General features: G+C 32.2%; 1 protein-coding gene across 1 annotated transcript; it reads right to left on the bottom strand.

Annotated features, from left to right (window-relative positions):
* Nucleotides 1-242: 242 nt before the first annotated feature.
* LOC106137929 (REPTOR-binding partner) lies at nucleotides 243-19,374 on the bottom strand. Its single transcript, XM_013338882.2, has 4 exons — nucleotides 19,162-19,374; nucleotides 11,215-11,350; nucleotides 10,664-10,785; nucleotides 243-9,049 (listed from the first exon to the last, which is right to left on the bottom strand). Exons 1-4 carry the CDS (start codon nucleotides 19,210-19,212, stop codon nucleotides 8,942-8,944), a joined length of 417 nt encoding a protein of 138 aa, XP_013194336.1. The 5' UTR covers nucleotides 19,213-19,374; the 3' UTR covers nucleotides 243-8,941.
* Between the last annotated feature and the right edge of the window lie 1,194 nt (nucleotides 19,375-20,568).

Here is a 20,568-nt window from a genome sequence, read left to right as displayed (position 1 = left end):
TGTGCGCTATGACCTTATGGGTGTAGACACAAATAACAATTTCTACTTTGACGACTATATACATTTTTTGTTTATATTTTGCCTTTATATTTGGAGGATTGTGTACTGAGTATTGTAATAAGTATTAGAAGATCCATTTTCGAATCGTCGGATAATTTTTTTCGGCTTGGATACTTTTTCAGCGGAATAATGGGTTTATATATTACGTTGATGTCTTTAGGGGAATAAAAAAGACATTATTTATATTATTTTTTATTTGTTACCGACATTTAAAACACCTATTAACATTTATAATTCGGCAATCGATACAACTTACGACAAAAATTATATAATCATAGTTTATCAATAACCTATCAACAAAAAAAAGGAAAAGAAAACAAAAATTCTTACAATTCCCAAAAAAACAAACCAGAAAACAAAATTACAACATAACAATTGAGATTTGAACAATTCTGTCAAACGTTAATAAATATTTTATTTTGACACAAAACCACACCAACAAAAACATGTCTAAACTGAAAGCATAAAACGAATAAAATTTAAAATACCATTCCTACTTAATTAAAAAAATGTTATGAACTCTTGTAGAGCGAACCAACATAATTATTAATAAATCTTATAAATAAAATAGTATACTTGTTATTAAAACAACAAATACGTAAGTAAGTTATCTAGATAGTTTACCTTATAAAACCTAAGTTTAAAATTAATAACGACGTCATTGCATTTCATTGTTTAAAACGTTATAATTGAGTCAAATTTTTATACTTATACATTTCTTAAATTTAATTCTTAAATTCTCATACATTTTTTAAATATTTTAGTACACAAAATTACTTTTATGAATGTCCTTTTGAGGTGTGCAATACAATAAAACCAGATGAAGTAGGAGCCAAAAAAAAACAAAAATTTAATCTATGTAAGTGGGCCAATGACTTAATTACACAATCTAATTAACTTTATACTTATTGATTATAATTTTGAAACTGAATGTCTAATTGATCACGGTTATTGTTTATATCATCTTTGCATGTGCCCAGTTCCACCCTCGCACTTCTTCTTCTGCTTCGGGGTCCAGGGTAAAGGGTTACCGGTATATCATAAGCTTAGATTAATTACCCAATGTAGATATATAATTAACTTTTTTTAGGTAGAAATATTATCTTAAACTATATTTTTGTAAGTAGAAGCATCCAACATTTTAAAACTATTAGGTATTCTAACTACTGCTTAAAATTAATACGATATCGCTGTGGAAATACCATCCTTAACTATACCCTTTTTTGTAATATTTCTTTCAAATGTAATGTACATCTTAGAACTAATTTCCTAAATCTAAGCTATTCCATGGAACTTTTTTATATTTACATGAAAATTTAAGCTATCGACTAGGTAATATTGTCTGAAAATTTTACAGGTCGCTCGGCCAACTTAGAGATCACCTTTTAAGTAAAAGTGGAATAATTTTGAATTTCGTAATATGTTTATGGCGTAGATTATTTATTTATATTGATGCATTCATTTGAGAATGGGAAAAAATTCTAAAGTACATGACTTGGTTCTAGAGGGAAGTCAGTAACAAGCGATATTTTTAATTGTATTAAAAAAGAACCATTTCAAAGGCATGTCTTAGTTATTATTTAAATAAGGTGTCAAATTTAATTAAGAGCGCCACATAGAAAGTCTGTAAGTAGAATGCAAGGATATATTTTGTTAATAATGTTAATGTTTCACCAATTATAGAATTTACAACATTTAATGATAATCTTAAAATATCTGGATTAAAATCTGTTTTGTGGGTTAAATAAAAAAAAATACAAAATTGATAGAGTAAAAATATAAAATATAAAATCCGCGGCACTGGACCTTAAATAAAACAGAGTTAACGTTTATTTTATGTTATTTATAACACTACCTATGCAATCGCATCACTAATACCTTATAGAAGTGTTGAAAAAAGCTCAAGCTATAGTTCAATCATATAAAAATATCTCGAATAATGCAAAAAATAATATTTTTAAAAGGGTTATTAAAATCAAGAAGAAAACAAATCATTTTTTAGTATGTAAGAAAGTGTACCTAAGAAATATATTACATTCAGAGTGATGCATCAAGTGCGCTTAAATTTATTATCTTGAAAAGTTTTAGCTTATAGGTAACCTTCTCTAGCCGTAGTCGGTTGCACAAATGAAGAAATTAATATTATCTCTTTAATTTAAAATTTATAAATAAGCTTCTTTAAAATGAATTAGACAAACCAAAAAAATAGAAATTGTTAGTCTTAGAATTCTACAAGTGTACTTAAACTCGTAACATTGATGTCATTATTTACATTACATTGTTGTTATTGGTCCTTTCCTTTAAAAGCATGTTGAAAATGTACAAAGTCAACCCTAACCTAGAGAAATATAAGTTGAAGATACTCTATGAGTATATAAGTTAAATATTATGAATTCTGTACAGTATTTTTTATATTAATACTTATATAAGTACTATTCTTATATACTATACACATAATGTAACTAATTAAGTGTCAATATAATAAAACTATAAATGAATACTATACCTACATAATTTGGGACAAAAATAACGATATAACTGGGAATAAAATAGAGTTACAAACATATATATAATAATAATATTTTTATTATCATGAAAATATAAGTCTAAAAACTACCTCATTTTCAGGCAAACACGGTCGTTAACTATTCGAAATAATTTACAAATTTAACCCAACTTTATACCATGCATTATATTCTACAATACTAACTAAATTCACTTAAAAAGCATTTTAACAACTTTTGAAGTGTTTTACTATTATATTCAAACATTTAGTTTGATAAACCTTAACTATCACTGGGACTACGATACCTTCACAAATGTTTATACAAACTTACATACCTAAGTTAGACATAAACAAAGTCAATACAAATGAGGAACAAATATTTTTAAAGGCCTTTCCTATATTTTTAAGGCCAAGGATACATAATATCTTTTACACGTATATCTTTTATAATGACAGCTGAAAAACCACAATTGGATATGCCGAATAGTAGTTTATTTTCCAAAAAAAAAACCTTTTTCTTAAACTCACAACATTTTCATTAAAAAATCAGCATGCTTACCAAACTAGGACCTTAAATATTTGTTTTTAATTTGTAGGGATCTTGTTTATTTTATCCTAACTTACACTATAATATCACTATATTTTAAGCCTCTCAAGGAGTTTTCCAAATATCTAGATTTATGTTTATTTTAATAGTAAGTAGACAATTTTGTAGCAGATGACATTACGTTAAAGATCATACACACTAACACACAATTCCAAGATTGGTCCAAAAACAAAAATTACAACGCAAGAGATCTTTCTGTGATATTTAATAATGGGCTGTGACACATAAAATAAGTGGGATTATTTTAATGTAAGCTATGTGAAATATGAAAAAATACAATATCTATTTTTAACATTTTTTAAAAATTTTAATCTGTATCTTTTTTTAAGTTATATTTAATTTAACAGTTATTTTAAGATATGATCAAAGATAACATCACATTAACTTTATTCCTTTTCACTTTATTCATGTGGAATTTGAAATATTTAAAAAGAAAACTGGCCCGGCCAATTGTGTTTAACTCTTACTTATATCAAGTCAACGGCTAATTGTTTTCCTTAGCACTCAATGTTGGTTTTGCATACATACATAAAATCAAGCCTTTTTTCACTTGCAACGATCGGCGTTACAAATAACATAAAAAAAATTTAGGTACTTTAAAATAACAAGATAATTTTACATTTTTTCAATAACCAAATGTTTATATATATGTTAAAGCATTAAAACTGTTTAAGGAAAATACTTCAATTAAATTATGGGATTGGTCGAAAGAATTGTCTAGTAAGGGCGACTTAATCCAACGTACTTTGGTCAAATTAGAAACTTTCTCAAAAAAAAGAAGTTAATTCATAAAGACCGAATCAAAAGAAGCTTCTAAAACAAAGTTGTCGGTCTATCCAAAATCAGAAACTACTTAATTATATTATCTTAAACATATTTATATATATATATATATATTTGAATTTGGCTCAATTTGAACCAATCTTAAACTGTAGTGTATGTAGGGTATATTATTACTATTCAAGATTTTCTAGTCCGATTTTCTGACTTTGATAACCATAAATATCGAAGACCTCCTTCTGGTGATAACATACAATAGTTTATATGATTACTTACTTCAAGTTACTGTTTTTCTGTTATAGGCTCTAACTTCAAACCTAATTATATTTTTGGTCGCTCTTTGTAAACATTTTAATATGACACAGGAACAAATTCTAAAAAGTAAGTCGACAGAATATTTGCGAGGATATTAAAAATTTTGCAAATTGCAGCAAATGTTTTAAAATTATTTCTTTATTTATATAGTAGGATTTAATTCGGTTTTCTTATCTCAAATAGGAGGCTTGAAAGATCTTAATTTGTACTGTTTGTAAACTGAATAATATTTACTTTTGTATTTGATAATTAGAACGTTTACAAATCACAACACACTAAATATTTTAAATATCCTATTAATAAAAAATATTTTTAGTTCATTTTTCACCACACGGGAGACTTACATTGCTATGTTACTTACGGACTAATACGCGGCTGTTGGCTCAAATTGTAAGAATATATGTACACTTATACTAATTACAATGCCTACACCTAATAATAATAGTTACATAACAAAAACCTGCATACAATAAGCTTGCAATTTGTTTAATCCGAATATTTTACTCAGTTTTCATGATTTTTCAAAAACAAAAATGTATATTTCAGTGAAAGGTTTTTGATTTCTATGCTCAAAAGATTAATTAAAAAATATTTAAATAGACAACACGTTTATTATCACTGAGAGAACAGTCCTCGGGAAAGAATACGACCCACCGAGCACCTCTCCACGTACCTCGTCTGCGCAACCACGACCACTCTGACAAGAGTGTTCGACTAATAAGTTATTATAAAATTTTAATAGAGTATCCTTACATATAATAAAACTGTAACTGAACTTTGTCTGTACATTGAAGATATTTAAGAAAAAAAATTATAAGGGATCTTTTTAGGGTCAATAGAAGCCAAAACAATTTTTTTTAGAATTTTTGTCTGTCTGTCTGTCTGTCCGTCTGTCTGTCTGTATGTTTGTACGCGCATCACGGAAAATCTACCGAACGGATCTGAACGAAATTCGGCACAGATATAATTAGTAACGTGGATTAGAATAAAGGCTACTTTTTATTCTGAAATTCTATCCCAAGGGGATGAAATACGGGGTGCAAGTTTGTATGGAACTTCGTCATTTTTTTGTTCGAATTGAAAAATTATTTTTGCGATGAATATACCATTTATCGAGGACGGCTTTAGGCTATATAACATCACGCTGCAACTATAAGGAGCAAAGAAATAATGGAAAATGTGAAAATAACGGGGAAATTATTGATCCTTGAGGGTTTCAATCATGCCCAAAATAACTGTTCCACGCGGACGAAGTTGCGGGCACAGCTAGTTATGAATATACTATCTATATCATATATAAGTCCTTCTAAACAGGGACGCATTCGCAAAATATGGAGTATTTTTATTACACAAAGATGTAACAGGAATCACTAGAAACAAATAATATGTTTTGACGAGGGACACAATATTTGAGTACCAACAAATTACAATATTATTGTATTTGGGTTAAGGATGATATTTATATCCAAATATTTACTTGGGGTTGGGAAATTTAAGTGATCACTGGTTTTATTACATACTGATATCATAATAATGGGGAAATACAAAGAATTTATGTAATTTATTTCCAATAACATATTATATATATATTTTTAAATATTTTACTGAACCTAATCCAACTAAATATCTGGACATTAACCTTAAAACTAACTGAGGTGGATTTTAGTTGGTTGTGTTAGTATTTTGATTTTATACTTTACATTGTATTTTATTGTCCTACCATTAAAATACAATGTGAAGATAACATGGTGCGAGAAAATGTTTCGCAATTTTTTTTTAATAAAATTAAAACTCCCATTAAAATATAACACAAACACAGTAGCATTCATTTACATTTAATGATATGATAGTGATATAAAAAAATCTACATAGCATACAAATAAGGCGGAATGCCGACAGAAATAACGTAGGTAATAAGCTACACTATTCATTAAAAATACAAAGCTAAATAAACTACATAAGCAAATAATTCAAAAGTAGTTCGAAAAGTAATCATAAAATTAATAATTGAACGTAGGAAGTGCACAAAATGAACTTTAATAATTCTTACTTAAAAAAAACTTTACAACACGCAAATAATTAAACAAGATATAATGTTCAAAACGAAAAGGATTTTCTTATTAATATATCATGGTTTCAATATTCTTAAAATAAATTGAATAAACAAGCAAAGAATAAAATTTAAAAAAAAAAGGAACAAAGCAAACAATTTCACGTATCACTTCGTTGACGAGTGTGCCATCTAGTGACAACTTAAATAGGTACTCTATTTATAAGATAAAGTACTTATAGATATTCTTATATTTTTTACTAATTCAATTTGTTTGTCAATTTTACCTTGGTTCTCGAGAGAGAGATGGTATGAAAAATATCAGATTACCAGGTAAAATGCATATTTGAATATTTATGTAGGTAGTGGTAGGATAGTGTAGAGAAAACTTGACAATGCTTGAAAAACAGGACATCTTGAAAATACATTTACCCATAATCGAGTGGGATTTTTAGAACCAATATAAAATTCTCGTTTTCCTAATCTGGGAGCAGACCTTAAATAATGCGAAACAATAAATATTTCTCAAACATATTATTTAAAATTCAATATTCACTCGACCTCTTTGAAATAAGAAACAACTTCAAATAGGATGAAACACTTATAATAAAGAGAATAAAGCGGGAACGCTTTTTGTTTATTTTTCGCTTAGAATATATAATAACCTAAAGATCATCCGAGTTCTGTAATTTTGTGTACATATGTCAATGAGTCCTTATAATACAAGTTCAGCATTTATCAACCTTATGTGCAGTTTTACTTCATAATATTCTCCAAGAACCAGCCAAGTAAATAAATTGCTCTCACATAACAATAAAATCTTAGTGGTTATTGTATAAGCGCTTCGTTATATTACTTGTTATTAACAATAAATAAAAAGGGAAAACAATTGTTGATAATGTTCAAATTCATTCATTATTTGTAATATACAACATATGCAAATATATATAATAATACATAGGAAATAAACAGGACATTTACTTATTAAAGAAATATTTCAATTATTAATTTTTACGAATATTTAGACAATACCTGGCAGGACATTTAAAAAATAGAATTGAAAAATATGCTATATAGGTACCATATTGTTTTTGTAAAAACGAAACTGGCATAGGTATGCCTTGTTAGGCTCAACACTCAGATATTTAGTTTTTATAATCCAATGAAAAACAAATTGAACTAGTTAAATACAGTACTTATAACATACTTACTTTATGCAATTACTTAGTACTTAACGTAACCGTAACTTATAAAAAGTTATTCTTTTTTTTATTTTTGTATTTTTTATTATAAAACATTACGTACGTACTAGCTATATTTTTTACCATCATGTAGGTAGTTCTGTCATATGAGATTTACATACATTTTACTGATTGTTAAAAAAAAGTTTATTAAAAGTTTTCAATACGAAATTTTACTGATGAAGATTAAAAAATAAAAGTGACTGAACTGCTCCCACTTCTACAATTGTAATCGTTATATCTTAATTTGCGGTTCAAATGATTTACAACTATGAAATGCAATAACATCATCATTATTTATTATTAGGCTCGCTACTATTATAAAACTTGTAAATATTTTAGATCCTCTACGAGGTTGTCAAAAACGATTAATTTTTACGTTTAAGGATATATTAAAAATAGGTAATCTTTAGTAAAAGCCAAATATGAAAAATAATATTTTATGATTTTGTATATACTAAATGTTTAAAGAGCTATAGCTCTGAATTAAAAAAAATTGAATGGCATCTTATACCATATGTATAACTAACTCAGGACAAAAGCTCATCATTTTCACAAAAAACTAAAACGATCCTTAAAATGTAAAACAAAAGCAACATAAGTATAAATTCTTAAAGCATATTTACATCTTAAAACTAAAAACTAGTGCCCACATTAACCGAGTAAAATTTTGATATGAATAATGTCAATCAGAATTTTACATGCATGTAATAAATAAAAGGTGATTCTTTTGAGTAATTAATCAACATTTTTATAAGTGCTGTAAAAATATATAAACAAAATTTAAGGGTAGATCAGTAACTGGTACTAAATACAGTGATATTTCATTAAAATAAAAATTCCATCCGAATCAGATCGACTAAATTTGTTTCTCGGGGTTAGTTAGTTATTTTTTTCATGTTTTTTTGCATGTTAATTATCAAATGTTGTTTAATAACCTTTACAGAAGCTACCCTTAAATTATTTAGTATTTAATATTTAGGGGTTAATTTTTATAGTGACATGAATTATTAGTGCTCGTTTTTCTATTTCAATATATGGAACCTATTCTAATTTATCATAAAAATTACAAATAAAGAAAAAGTAAAGTAATGCCACAACATGAAAGCCAAAATATATCTCAACTAAAACAAACACATGTAGGAGAAGGTACATTATTATTAACGAAATACTTATACTTACAAAACAAAATGTAACAAATGTTAACAATTTTTTTTTAATCTCTAAAGAATGTTACCCAAATAATTGTTTTTTTTTAAAACATCAATGTCTATCCACTAACATCAAAATCGGAAATTTTCACACCTATAAGTTGATGTTTTAGTTAAGACATCGAATTTATATGTTGTCGTACACTGGCAACTGAGATATGTTTAGACATGTTAAAACTGTTTAGTCTCCTCCTGTTTGACCATTCCCAATTCCTGGAGCATGGCGTCCAGCCCCTCTGGAATACGACCTTGGTCTAGTTCCAGATTCCATTTGTAATACTGAAAATAGAAACGTTTTCATGTGTTTGTTATTAAGTTAAAGAAGAGACTTTGTAAGGTGAATAAATAGTTACAATTCGCTCTATCAAATGTTATTGCAGTGTCTTTTTCATAGTTTTGCAAATTGATTTGCCGCACACATATACAGGGTGTGTCGTAAATCGCGTTTTATTGTTCAAAATACTTTTATTTATTTTATTCTTTTGGACAAATTATACAGATTGAGTTAGCCTCGAAGTAAGATCGAGACTTGTGTTACGACTTACGAGATACTAACTCAACGATACTACATATATTTTTATAATAAATAGATACTTATATAGATAAACATCTAAGGCCCAGGCCAATCAGAAAAAGTTCTTTTCTCATCATGCCCTGGCCGGGATTCGAACCCAGGACCTCCGGTGACACAGACAAGCGTACTGCTGCTACGCCACAGAGGCCGTCTTACAAGTTTTAAAGAAAAAAATAATCAAAATGGACATCGTGCGCTCGCTACGCTACGCGCATCCAGCAAGACGGCTCACTTCATAATTAGGTTAAGTTTAATCCCCTATTTTTACGAGTGAACGAACGAACGAGAATCAGATACCCCCTGTCAATATGCACCGTAATTTACCAGACACCGTGTAACAGTATAGACAGCAATAGTAAAAATAATTATACTTATGTTGAAGTCATTATGCAATACCATGTTTTTCTTTTTTTAAATCTATTTCTTTTTAATTATACCCTTTGATGCGAGACAGAGAAATATACCAAATATGGTCAATGTCGCTCTGCAGTAAATAATTATATAAATAAAAACTTCACAGGCAATAACAATTTAGTATATGCTGTTTTCTTTACGTGATAAGATAAAAAAGGACGATAAAAAAAATATAAATACTAGTAAAAGCGCGAAATGACAAAAACAGCGGCGCACCCACGCGACAGATAACAGTCATACAAAATACACGATCAAACAGTGTTGTTTCTAAGCTATAAGGCTTGTTTTGCCCGATGGACTCTGTCATTAATTTGACAAAAAGTAACGTACATCATTAAATATGTATAGCAAAAAAATTTATTGCCATTCATTATAAAAACACAATCAGATTTCGCCCGCAGCTTCGCCTGCGTTAACTAAAATCCCCGTTTCTCTGGTGCCCTTGGTTTGGTTTGAGCTTTTAATAAATCTTTTTCTTGTTCGGCACACAACCGACCTGATGGCAAGTCGTTACCGCCGCATTATGATAAGCTGAAGTCCGTGATGCCACAAGTGGGTTCTGTCTGAAAATCAGTGCTGAAAGTGTTCAGCGTATCACTGACCCAGGACCTGTTCTGCCTTGGTATTACTAAAATGCCGTTATCTGCCAAATCCTTGTTTTAAGTAAAACGTCAAAAACTGCGGTAAAAATTTAAACTGATGCCATTCATCAATAAGAATGCCTATTTATGACTTAAAGGTATCAAAAAGTCGTATATACAGATCGAAAGAGATTTTTTTTCTTATTTTACTGGTAAAAAATGTGTAAATCCTAAGATTTTTTTTGTGTTTTCTACACTGGTGTGTTTGTCCTAATAAATTATTATTTTCCTTTCTTTCTTTTCGCAATGAAGACTAATCCTAACCTTATCGAGCTCCTTCCTCAAGGCAATAACGGAGCGCTCCCGATCAGCGACCAGCTCCTCAAGATATTGGTAACGGAGCTTCTTGCGCGCACGACACTCGCGCGCCGACTGACGACTGCGCTCTGAAACACGAATAAACTGTTATCCCCACTTCTCGTGACCCGGCACATACTGAGTACTCGTGTATTTTATTAACTACACACATATCTCTATTTAGTTTGTGAGTACACAATTGTGTAGACGCGGTAAAAGTTCACATGTAGCGCAGATGTGTTTTTCTGGAAATCTAGGAGAATGCCATCAGGTGATAACAAGAAACACAAAATGTGGAATCAAATCTTGTGGATTTTGATCACCCAGGTGATTTGCCATTAGGTGATTGCAGGACATAAATATGTGCAATTTGATCACTCAGGTGGCCAAAATCGAATTAACCATTTTGAAGGGTTGCCACTTTCATTTTGGACAAATAATTTATCGGCAAGTTACCATTTTTATTATACTTTTTTAAAAAGGGCAAAGTTATTTCTGTGTATATATTGTGTACTTACCTAGCTTGGCCTTCATATCCTGTTTGTCAAGCTGCGCTTTTCTGCCAGGACGACGCCCGCGCTTACCCCCCTCGCGACGGTCTCCCCCCTCCGCCCCCGCCCCCACTGACCCAAAGACCCCGCCACCGAGGGAGTCCTGAAATTAAAAATATATATATATATATTTATACATACACATACATATAGTCTCGTCTATACCTATCCCTTGCGAGGTAGACCGAGCTTAAAGCCTTGAAAAGACTGCAAAAGGCCACGTCCAGCTGTATGGATTAATGATGAAATTGAGATTCAAATAGGTGGCTAGCCCATCTCTTACAAGCAGACTTTCTCTAAGTCGCCTTTAACGACATCCATGGGTAAGATGTGCAGTTGTCCAATTCTAAAGTACTACCTGGAACCACAAGGTGTAATATACATTAATATTCTACAATAAAAATAGTTTTTTTTTAAAGAATAATTTGATAAGATTTCACTCTATTTTTTCTACTATCTGTAAGTGTAAATCACTTACAGATGGTACAGAAAATCGAAAAGAAATATATAAATAAACAGAGAGGGATCGGGAAATCACATATGCGCTGGGCCGATGATATAAATTAAATATGGAGCAAACATGGATGCGAATAGAAAAAGATCAGGTCTAATAGAAGATCGGAATAAAATGTAAAAGACAGTTCAGATGCCATATTGCACTTTAATTTGCGTCTTCTTGCGTTGCACGTAATTTTATGCGCAAATGTGTCAACTGTCAAATAAATATCACAATTATGAAAACGATTATGGTTATTAGCATCAATTGCGAAGTCACATTTTTATATCAGTTACCACTTCTTAAGCCATAAATGATTTCGAATTCTAAGCCTTTACCTAAATATATATATATACACTAAGTCTAAAAGAGAAATAAATTGATTGAGAGTAAATTAAATATATCTGCGAGATGTTATGGATAATAATGGTACAGTAACGGTAGCACATGATGCATACGGTAGATACTTAGTACAAAATATGGACATGTTGCTTCGGCTTTCCGATTTTACATAAAACCAATAAATATTCGTTAAGAAAGATTTTGCAACTTGTGATACAAAAAAAAAAAGAAAATAATATTAATGAACGCAACAATAATCAGATATTTAATGTCTCTGAGCGTATCAATAATAATACCACGCAAATATGGAGACTTATTTAATAAAAACGAATGCAAATGTCTAATACTCGTCCTTGCACTTGCCCTGCGACCCTCCGAACAGGGGGAGCTAAGGGGACCGAAGTTCAAGGTTACAGGAAACATGTTCTATACATTTTGATCGCGGGTTACAATATAAAAAAAAGTAATTTACCTCCCTATAACGCTCGTGGGAATTAGGCGTGACAATTTGTATGTTTTTGACAATAAGTAATTTCACACAACTGTTGTGTTTCTTACGGTTTTTAGTTTGTAGTATAAGACACATTGATAAGCTAAGTAGGTTTAAAAACGTATTAATATTTGTAATTAGTTAAGAAATTTTCTCAGAAAGGTGACAGCTATTTTAAAGGGGGTTTTACCAACAGAGTACCGGAAGATAATATATCCAATCGATTAATATCTGTCTTTATAGATTTTTAAAACAAAATACTGTTTTGAAAAAACATGTAAGTGTGGAAGTAACACCCAACAAAAATAAGACGCAGTAGGTAGGTACGCCACAATTTTACCATACTCGAAAGATGTAAATGTATCACCACAATGATTCTACGCGCAAAAGTTGAAGTTCGTTGACTTCGAAGGCTCATTGGCAACATTTATCTCCATACTAGAGTCAAACCTATTCAATAAACAACCATAAAGCAAATGCATGAGACCCTTTTTCCAATGACGCAATAACAAAAACATTATATTAGTTAGGAGCCCGCACGTAAGACATGGAACATTTGGTTATGTAAGTAATATTTTTAGACGGACCATATGTTATTTTTAGTCAAAAGCAAGTAATGGAAACGAAGTCTCCAAATCAAATAAGTATTGTAATAATTGAACTCAAAAAAGTGATTCAGTTTCAGTTCAACATTGCCAAACAAAAGGAACTGCGAAGCAAATGTTTGAACAAACAAATAACCGGAAAATGAAAAATGCTTCTACCAAAACTAAACAAAAAAGCGCGCAGAAAAACTATTGTCAAAGCTAAAACCATCCACGTACCTTACGAACTTTACGTTTACGACCCATAAAACACTTCCAAATTCCGTTTACGCTGGAAATTTATGCTAAAAACTGCAAAATTGACAAGGTAAAGCCTTCACCGGAGGTTTTCAGCACGCAATACTCAAAGCAATGACGTCGTCAGTTTAACAGGAGGAACTGCGCAGTTTCAGTGCAGCGATGCATCGATTTCTAGGACGCCGATTCGGTCTAGCTCAGGGATCCGGGACCTTTATTGATCTGTAGTTGCTATGCAATTCACCTGCATGTTATGTTTATCTACAAATTCATGAAATGTAGCGCTATCTCACTCAGTTTTGCGTATTCCAGGCTGCACCCTTCGCGGGTAACATCGCACTGAAATTTCCTTGGTATTTTGCTATGGAGAATGCAGTTATATTCCGTAACGCTATATCTTAATCCTATACTTACGCAAATAATGACGATGAATATCCAGGATTTGGATTTTTTTTTTTGCAAAATTTTAGTTATTTTCAAACTGCTTAGTTAAATATGCAAACCTTAACACAATATGCTACAAAATAGTTAATATTGATTGATGACGAATGACCACGTATCACTGACGTGGTGTTAGGGAGTAGCTGTTCAGAAATTATGCATTTTTAACTTGGGACATTTTCATGGATGATAAATAATCTTTTCCTTCTTGGATCTCTATATATTAAACATCTTTTGAGATACATTTAGAATAAAATATTAGGCTAAAGACAAGACAAACTAAAATACTTTTGGAAAATAAATTGTTTTGGGGACATTCTTAGAATTATTTTTATGAAATGTAAAAGATCAGAATGAATCAGACACCAATAAGATTCATTACAATTTTATTTTAAATTTTATCATTAGTGAAAAATTTTACATTAGTGATTTAGAGGTACCTAGTCAATAACAGTTTCCTTAAAGTCGAATCTGGAGAGGGGACACCAAAGAAATTTGATTTTCAGATTTCGTGTTTTCGACGCATTTAGGTAAATATTTTTTTTAAGATTTATAAATTTATATGAAGTAATACTTATTCGATTACCTAATACAGGGAAATGCGTGCAAAAGATCTGCGTAGTAATATCTTAGTACGTAAATTTAATGAGCATTGCAATTAGCCGGCCGGTCTTTACCATGACCTACCACTTGAAGATAGTATAGTTCCAACAGTAAATCATACAGTGCATTGTATTATGCAGAACATTAATGTATCACCATGCAATCGTTAAATACGCAGTTGTTTTGTTTGTCAGTTAGCAACAAGCGCGATACAACTAAACTGCGTCGTTCGCTCAGTCAACCCGGCGCATTTATGCGGCGTAGAAACTGTCAATTCTTAACCTAAAATAAATCACCTCCGCTCCATTCAACCTCCACACATACGTGTTATCAAAGGACCGGTTAAAGAAAATTACGATTCCAATGAAGCTTTCTCACAAGAATCTGTTAAAATGTGAAAAATAACTTACGTTTTGGTGGATTATCGTCGCGCGGTGACCGTCTCTGTTACTGCCTCGGAACCAACTGAGTTGCGCGCGCTGCGATGCGCAGGGCGGGCCACCGCGCGGTTTTCACTCTTCTTTTTTTAAAAACAACTTTTTAAATTGCCGGCGAGTGTTGCAACGGAACTGCTGTGCAGTTGAGACTATGCCGTCTGCTACAGACAACGACTGGTGTTGCAATACTTGCTAGCGTACTCATTGTTCCCCCACCTTGGGCAAAGTGACCTTATCGTTTGGCTGCACTTGGTAACAACGCTATACACGCACTTATGGATATTCGTGCGTAGAAGCCACTATGGTAAGAAATTATGAGGTATTCAGCACAATATTAGCCTTTATATTGTATTGTATCAAATAAATGATAACATGAATAGAAGACAGACACTATTGTATTTTCTTCAACAGAGCGTGTATAAAATGATCCGACTTTGAACTGAGTTTCAGTATGAACGTGAATTATAGGACACTAAACTTGTTTTAAGAACCCTTTCCAGATAAAAAAACAGAAATAAGTAAGAATCGACGAAAGGTTAAACTGATACTGCTATGGTCCTTCTGATAAGGATTTTCTTCAAACGATAAAACTAAAAAATATTTTTGAGATAAGTCCTTTTACTCTTTTAATTGATTTAATTTCATTTGACATAAAATTGCTTAAACACGGTCTATGTATATTTTGTATATTTCGGTATAAAACTCAAAATTGAGACGGTATCAGACAAAATGTGTTGTCAATTTGGAAAATGCCTAATAGCTATCAGATTATCTGATTTCTACAGGCGTCAATTTCAAAACAATTGAGAGTTAGATAGAACCACAGGTAAAAAGAGCACTTCATCGATTTGTGGTTTCACTGCGTAATACAATCGGCTCATTCAGGTAACGACGCAATTTATGTCCTAGGTCGCGAACGTATGATATACTGAGAAACACTAAAACATACTAAGAATCACATCTATGTATATTGCGGGATAGACATAGCCAATAGTCTTAAATGGACTGGAAGGCCACTTTTAGCTGCTGCTTATACTTTGATTATACATATAAGTTATTGTTGATGTGTGGTTCTCGGCACCAATAAAAAGAGAATAGGACCACTCCATCTCGTTACCATGGATGTCGTAAAAGGCGATCAAGGAATAGGCTTATAAACTTGGTATTCTTCTTTTAGGCTAGCATCCAGTCACTATTTGAATCTCACTTGTATTAATAAGCTAAACGTGGCCAATGAGTCTTTTCAAGACAATAAGTCTTTTCAAGACAATGAGTCTTTTCAAGACTGTTGGCTCTGTCTACCCCGCAAAGGATATAGACGTGATTAAATGTATGTACGTATCTATCGGTGGATCATCTTCCTTGTTATGGACGTAGAGGTGCTTACTTATGATTCTAAGTCTGAAGTAGGTACAAAGATTGTTGTGAGGCTATACCGGAACTGTGATAACGCATATATTTTATCTCTATAAAACTGCCCTGGTATAACTAAAATGCCGTTATCTGCCAAATCCTTGTTTTAAGTAAAACGTCAAAAACTGCGGTAAAAATTTTAACTGATGCCATTCATCAATGAGAACGTTTATGACTTAAAGGTACCAAAAAGTCGTATATACAGATCGAATTTTTCTTATTTTACTGGTAAAAAAGGTGTAAATCCTGATGTCAGCTAACGGCATTTTAGTTATACCACGGCAGAAAAATAATCTCTCACAAATAACTAGACTAACAGGGAAGCCTAAGCTTAGAGGAAGTTACAGCAATGGATTTTTCCAAAGAATCCAAATATCTGTCTAGTCTGTTCTATTTTCAATTAAAAAATATTTCCTTCTGACTAACGCCCTCTATCAACAAGAAACGCAAGCATTTAGTGCATTACTTTTTGAAAGCTTTACTAGATGGCGCTAGTTATACATACATACATAATCACGCCTCTTTCCCGGAGGGGTAGGCAGAGGCTACCTCTTTCCACTTGCCACGATCTCTGCATACTGCCAATCTAAGGTCTGCCGCGCCGATGGATGCATGGCTAGGGGCGAGCCAAGTCTCGAGCGTGCCACCTCCGCCATGGGGTTGGGCGACCCCCAGGTAATGGCTAGCCTTACCCTGGCATGCGGGGCCAAAATAATGTCCGCCCCAGCATATTGTGTCTCTCGGGAATCGCATGTGTGCAAATTTTAAAAAGCACCTAAATGGCGGCGATGGTTTCCGCACCCGGCCGATCTGCTGAAAGCCACTTTGCGACGATGAATGTAAGAGGAGGAATGAAGGATAAGAGTGAGGAAGTGAAAAGAGTTATGAGTGAGTGGATGAAGCGAAGGAAGTATGCAGAGATCGCTAGTTATTTATATTCTAATTAGATGTATGGACTTATTATTTTTATGAGATTTAATTAATTTATCCCTTCAATATTTTAGTCTTTTTGACCATAAATAAGATATTTTACTTTGTTGCAGGAATTGTAGCCAAGTGGCAATAATTTTGTTCGACCTTGACATGCATTGATAAGGAAAAAAAGATTAAGATTGTAAGTAGTAAATAAAAATATTATAATTCTGAGAGACTAATTGTAAAAAAAATCAGATCCACAGTACCTGTGAACCAATATTTAAAATCATAAAAACATAAAATCATGCCTCTTTCTTGGTGTGATCGGCAGAGACTATATATGCACTTGCCACAATCCCTGCATACTTTATTCGCTTAATTCTCTTTCATCACTCTCTTCATGCACACTTGTCAATTTTTGGTTTCCTTGACCAGACATTTTGATGGGATGTTAAATCATGTCAGAAATTCTATGTGAATTCCTCTGCATCTGCATTGTCAGTTGCTGCAAGACTAGTAAGCCGCATTCAGCTGTTTGGCTTTATGATAGAATTCAGATTCATATAGTGACAGGTTGCTTGTCTGTCGCCTCAAAGAAAAATCCCAAGTTTATATGGGAACAAGATGGCTCGGTAAGAATAGAACCACCCCATCTGATTCTCATTCTCTATTGATGCTGGGAACCACTCGGCACATATGTCTTTGAATGAATTATGTCTTTGAATCCAAAATAATATACTTTTAGTAACTTTACAATAAAGGTAAATTAATATAGGCTCATTTACTTATTTACATGAACCTGCAATAATATATTTGTAAAGTTACCCTTGCATACTTTTTTATTTTGTAAATTAAGTCCTAAAACCTTTTGTCGGAGGGCTACTTTTAACAGTGGTGGTAGTAATAATATTGGTATAATAATACTGATTTCCATTTCCATAAGGTTGGGTATGGCAAAAGAAGCACGAAAGCAAAATAAATGCAGTGGAAATGAGAGCGTTAAGGAGTATGATGGGTGTGAAATTGAGTGACAGGATAAGAAACAGCGTGATAAGGGAATGTTGTGATGTGAAAGTAGTTACAGGAATAGAAAAGGGTATGTTGAGATGGTTCGGTCATGTGGAAAGGATGAATGAAAGCAGGTTGACTAAGCAGATATACAAGGAGAGTGTGGAGGGAAAGGTCGGAGTATGAAGACCTAGATGAACATATCTTGATCAAATTAAGGACGTCCTGGTAAAGGGTCAGGTCAAAAGTACCCGAAACCACCAAGCTTGCATGAAGAGAGTTACGAATGTGGATGAAGCAAAGGAAGTATGCAGAGATTGTGGCAAGTGGAAAGAGGTAATTTCTGCCTATCCTTCCGGGAAAGAGGCATGATTTTATGTATGTATGTATGTTTACTGATATCCACAAAACAGGCTTGCAAAGTGCGGGACAGATTGAATAACCAACAAAGCAAGTTTAATATACAAAGTAATAAAATTCAATATACTCAAGGATGTGCCAGAAGAGGTAGCTTAATTCTAAGTGTGTCTAAGAGACAAGAAAATTTTTAACTCATCAGATGTTAATCTTCATCTGTTGTTGTTTATCTTCATCTAAACCCATTATGATAAACAATATAAATATTTAGATACCAAGTGACTCAACATTTAGGTACTTAAATATTATGTTTATTTTTATGCTACTTTAGAGCGAATGGTAATGCTTATTAATTTGACAACCTATTCCTATTGTGATCTGACGAAATACTTCATCTCATTGTGCAAGAACGACAGTATTGAAATTAGACTCAACGACTAAAGAAAATGGTGTCATGATTAAAATAGACTGCCACTACTAGAAACTAGAACAGAGATTAGAACTAGAGATCAATAGAAGGAAAGGGACAAAGTAATTGAAATGAAAATAACAAAGAAATCTTGTACTTACATTGTGTGATTCCTCTTCCAAAACAGCCATTGCTTCAAAATCAATATTCATTTTTTCTCTTTTGAATTTCGTTGTAACACTCAATAAACTTCAATGAAATACGAAAATATGAAAAATAAAACAAGGAAATTAGATTTTGTATTCGTCAAGGTAGGTATTGTTTACAAACTAGCAAGGTCATTTGACATATTTTGGTAAATAAAATTATCGTCGCGTTCTGATTTTTCGTTATTCATTAGATTATAAAAGATGTAAAAACTCATTAGCGATCGCATCGCTTTGAAAGTGTCAAACCGCTGACATTTTATTTTGTTTTTGCTTTGCTTTGCTCATTTTCTACGAATATGAATAGAAGGTTTGCAGTTCGAAGAGCTGTTCGTGTAAAATGATCACGAAATTTAACAATAGATTGAAAGGAAGAGGCGTTTTGATTTAGTATGTCACTACTGTCATACACGAACTGTCAATCATAGCAAATAAAATGACGCGCTCGGCCAATAGCAACGAAGAATCACGGATGAAATGAAGATTTCACGGATTACAGCATAAATAAAACCTTTCAACATTGATTGATTGAGCCGCGATTCCCCAGGCATAATACTTTGCGTGGCGGAAGATGCAAAACCCTGTCACTAACTAATACTATAACAGTTTACATTAAAAACTACTTTCTTCACAAAAATTTGACAGTCAGATGTCTTACCTAAATTCAAAAAAAAAAAATTAAAAAATTTGTGTAACCAAAATTATAGCTAGTAAGTTAAACTTTTTGAATAGAACACAGGAGATCAATTCACGAATAGAGGCGCCAATTCCATTCAAAATGTTATAAGAATTCTGAAGTAAGCACGAGTCTGTCTCTATTGTTTTTGAATAAGCTCATTTTGGTTAAAATGTTGGTATTATATACGGTCTTAACACACAGCATAGATAATGAAGAAGCTGTCTATGGTTTTACCATACATACGGTATAAAGCCAACAAATTGTCATTGGTTTAGCTTTCATTTCCGGTCACCGCAAGACATATCCATCCTGTCAATGTCATCTCTTCATAGCGTTTTTGGTTTTGCCGCGCAACGGTTTTTCGCTTATGAAAATTTTTTCATAAACTCAAAATAATTAGTATTACTGAATGAAAAGTGTTTCAAAGTGGGTTTTTTATCTACCGCGATAAGAAACCAAGAAAATATTTTAATACTTTTACGTAAGTAATATGCAAAGTGCAAAACTTGAGTGGGTTCAAGGGGTCCACATCTGCCGCTCCGAATGGAGAGCAAAATGTGAATCCGGTGGCTGAGGGCAGTGGTATAACTAATTCGTTCTTCATCTTCGGAAGATGAAGACAGTCATGCCAGTTTGCCACCAAACAATCGACGTAAGTACAATAAAAAATCTCACGATGCAAG

This window comes from Amyelois transitella, chromosome 21 (assembly GCF_032362555.1).
Source record: "Amyelois transitella isolate CPQ chromosome 21, ilAmyTran1.1, whole genome shotgun sequence".
Taxonomy (NCBI): Eukaryota; Metazoa; Arthropoda; class Insecta; order Lepidoptera; family Pyralidae; genus Amyelois; species Amyelois transitella.
Note: the sequence above shows the minus strand (reverse complement) of the source record. Positions and strands in the feature narration are given on the sequence as shown.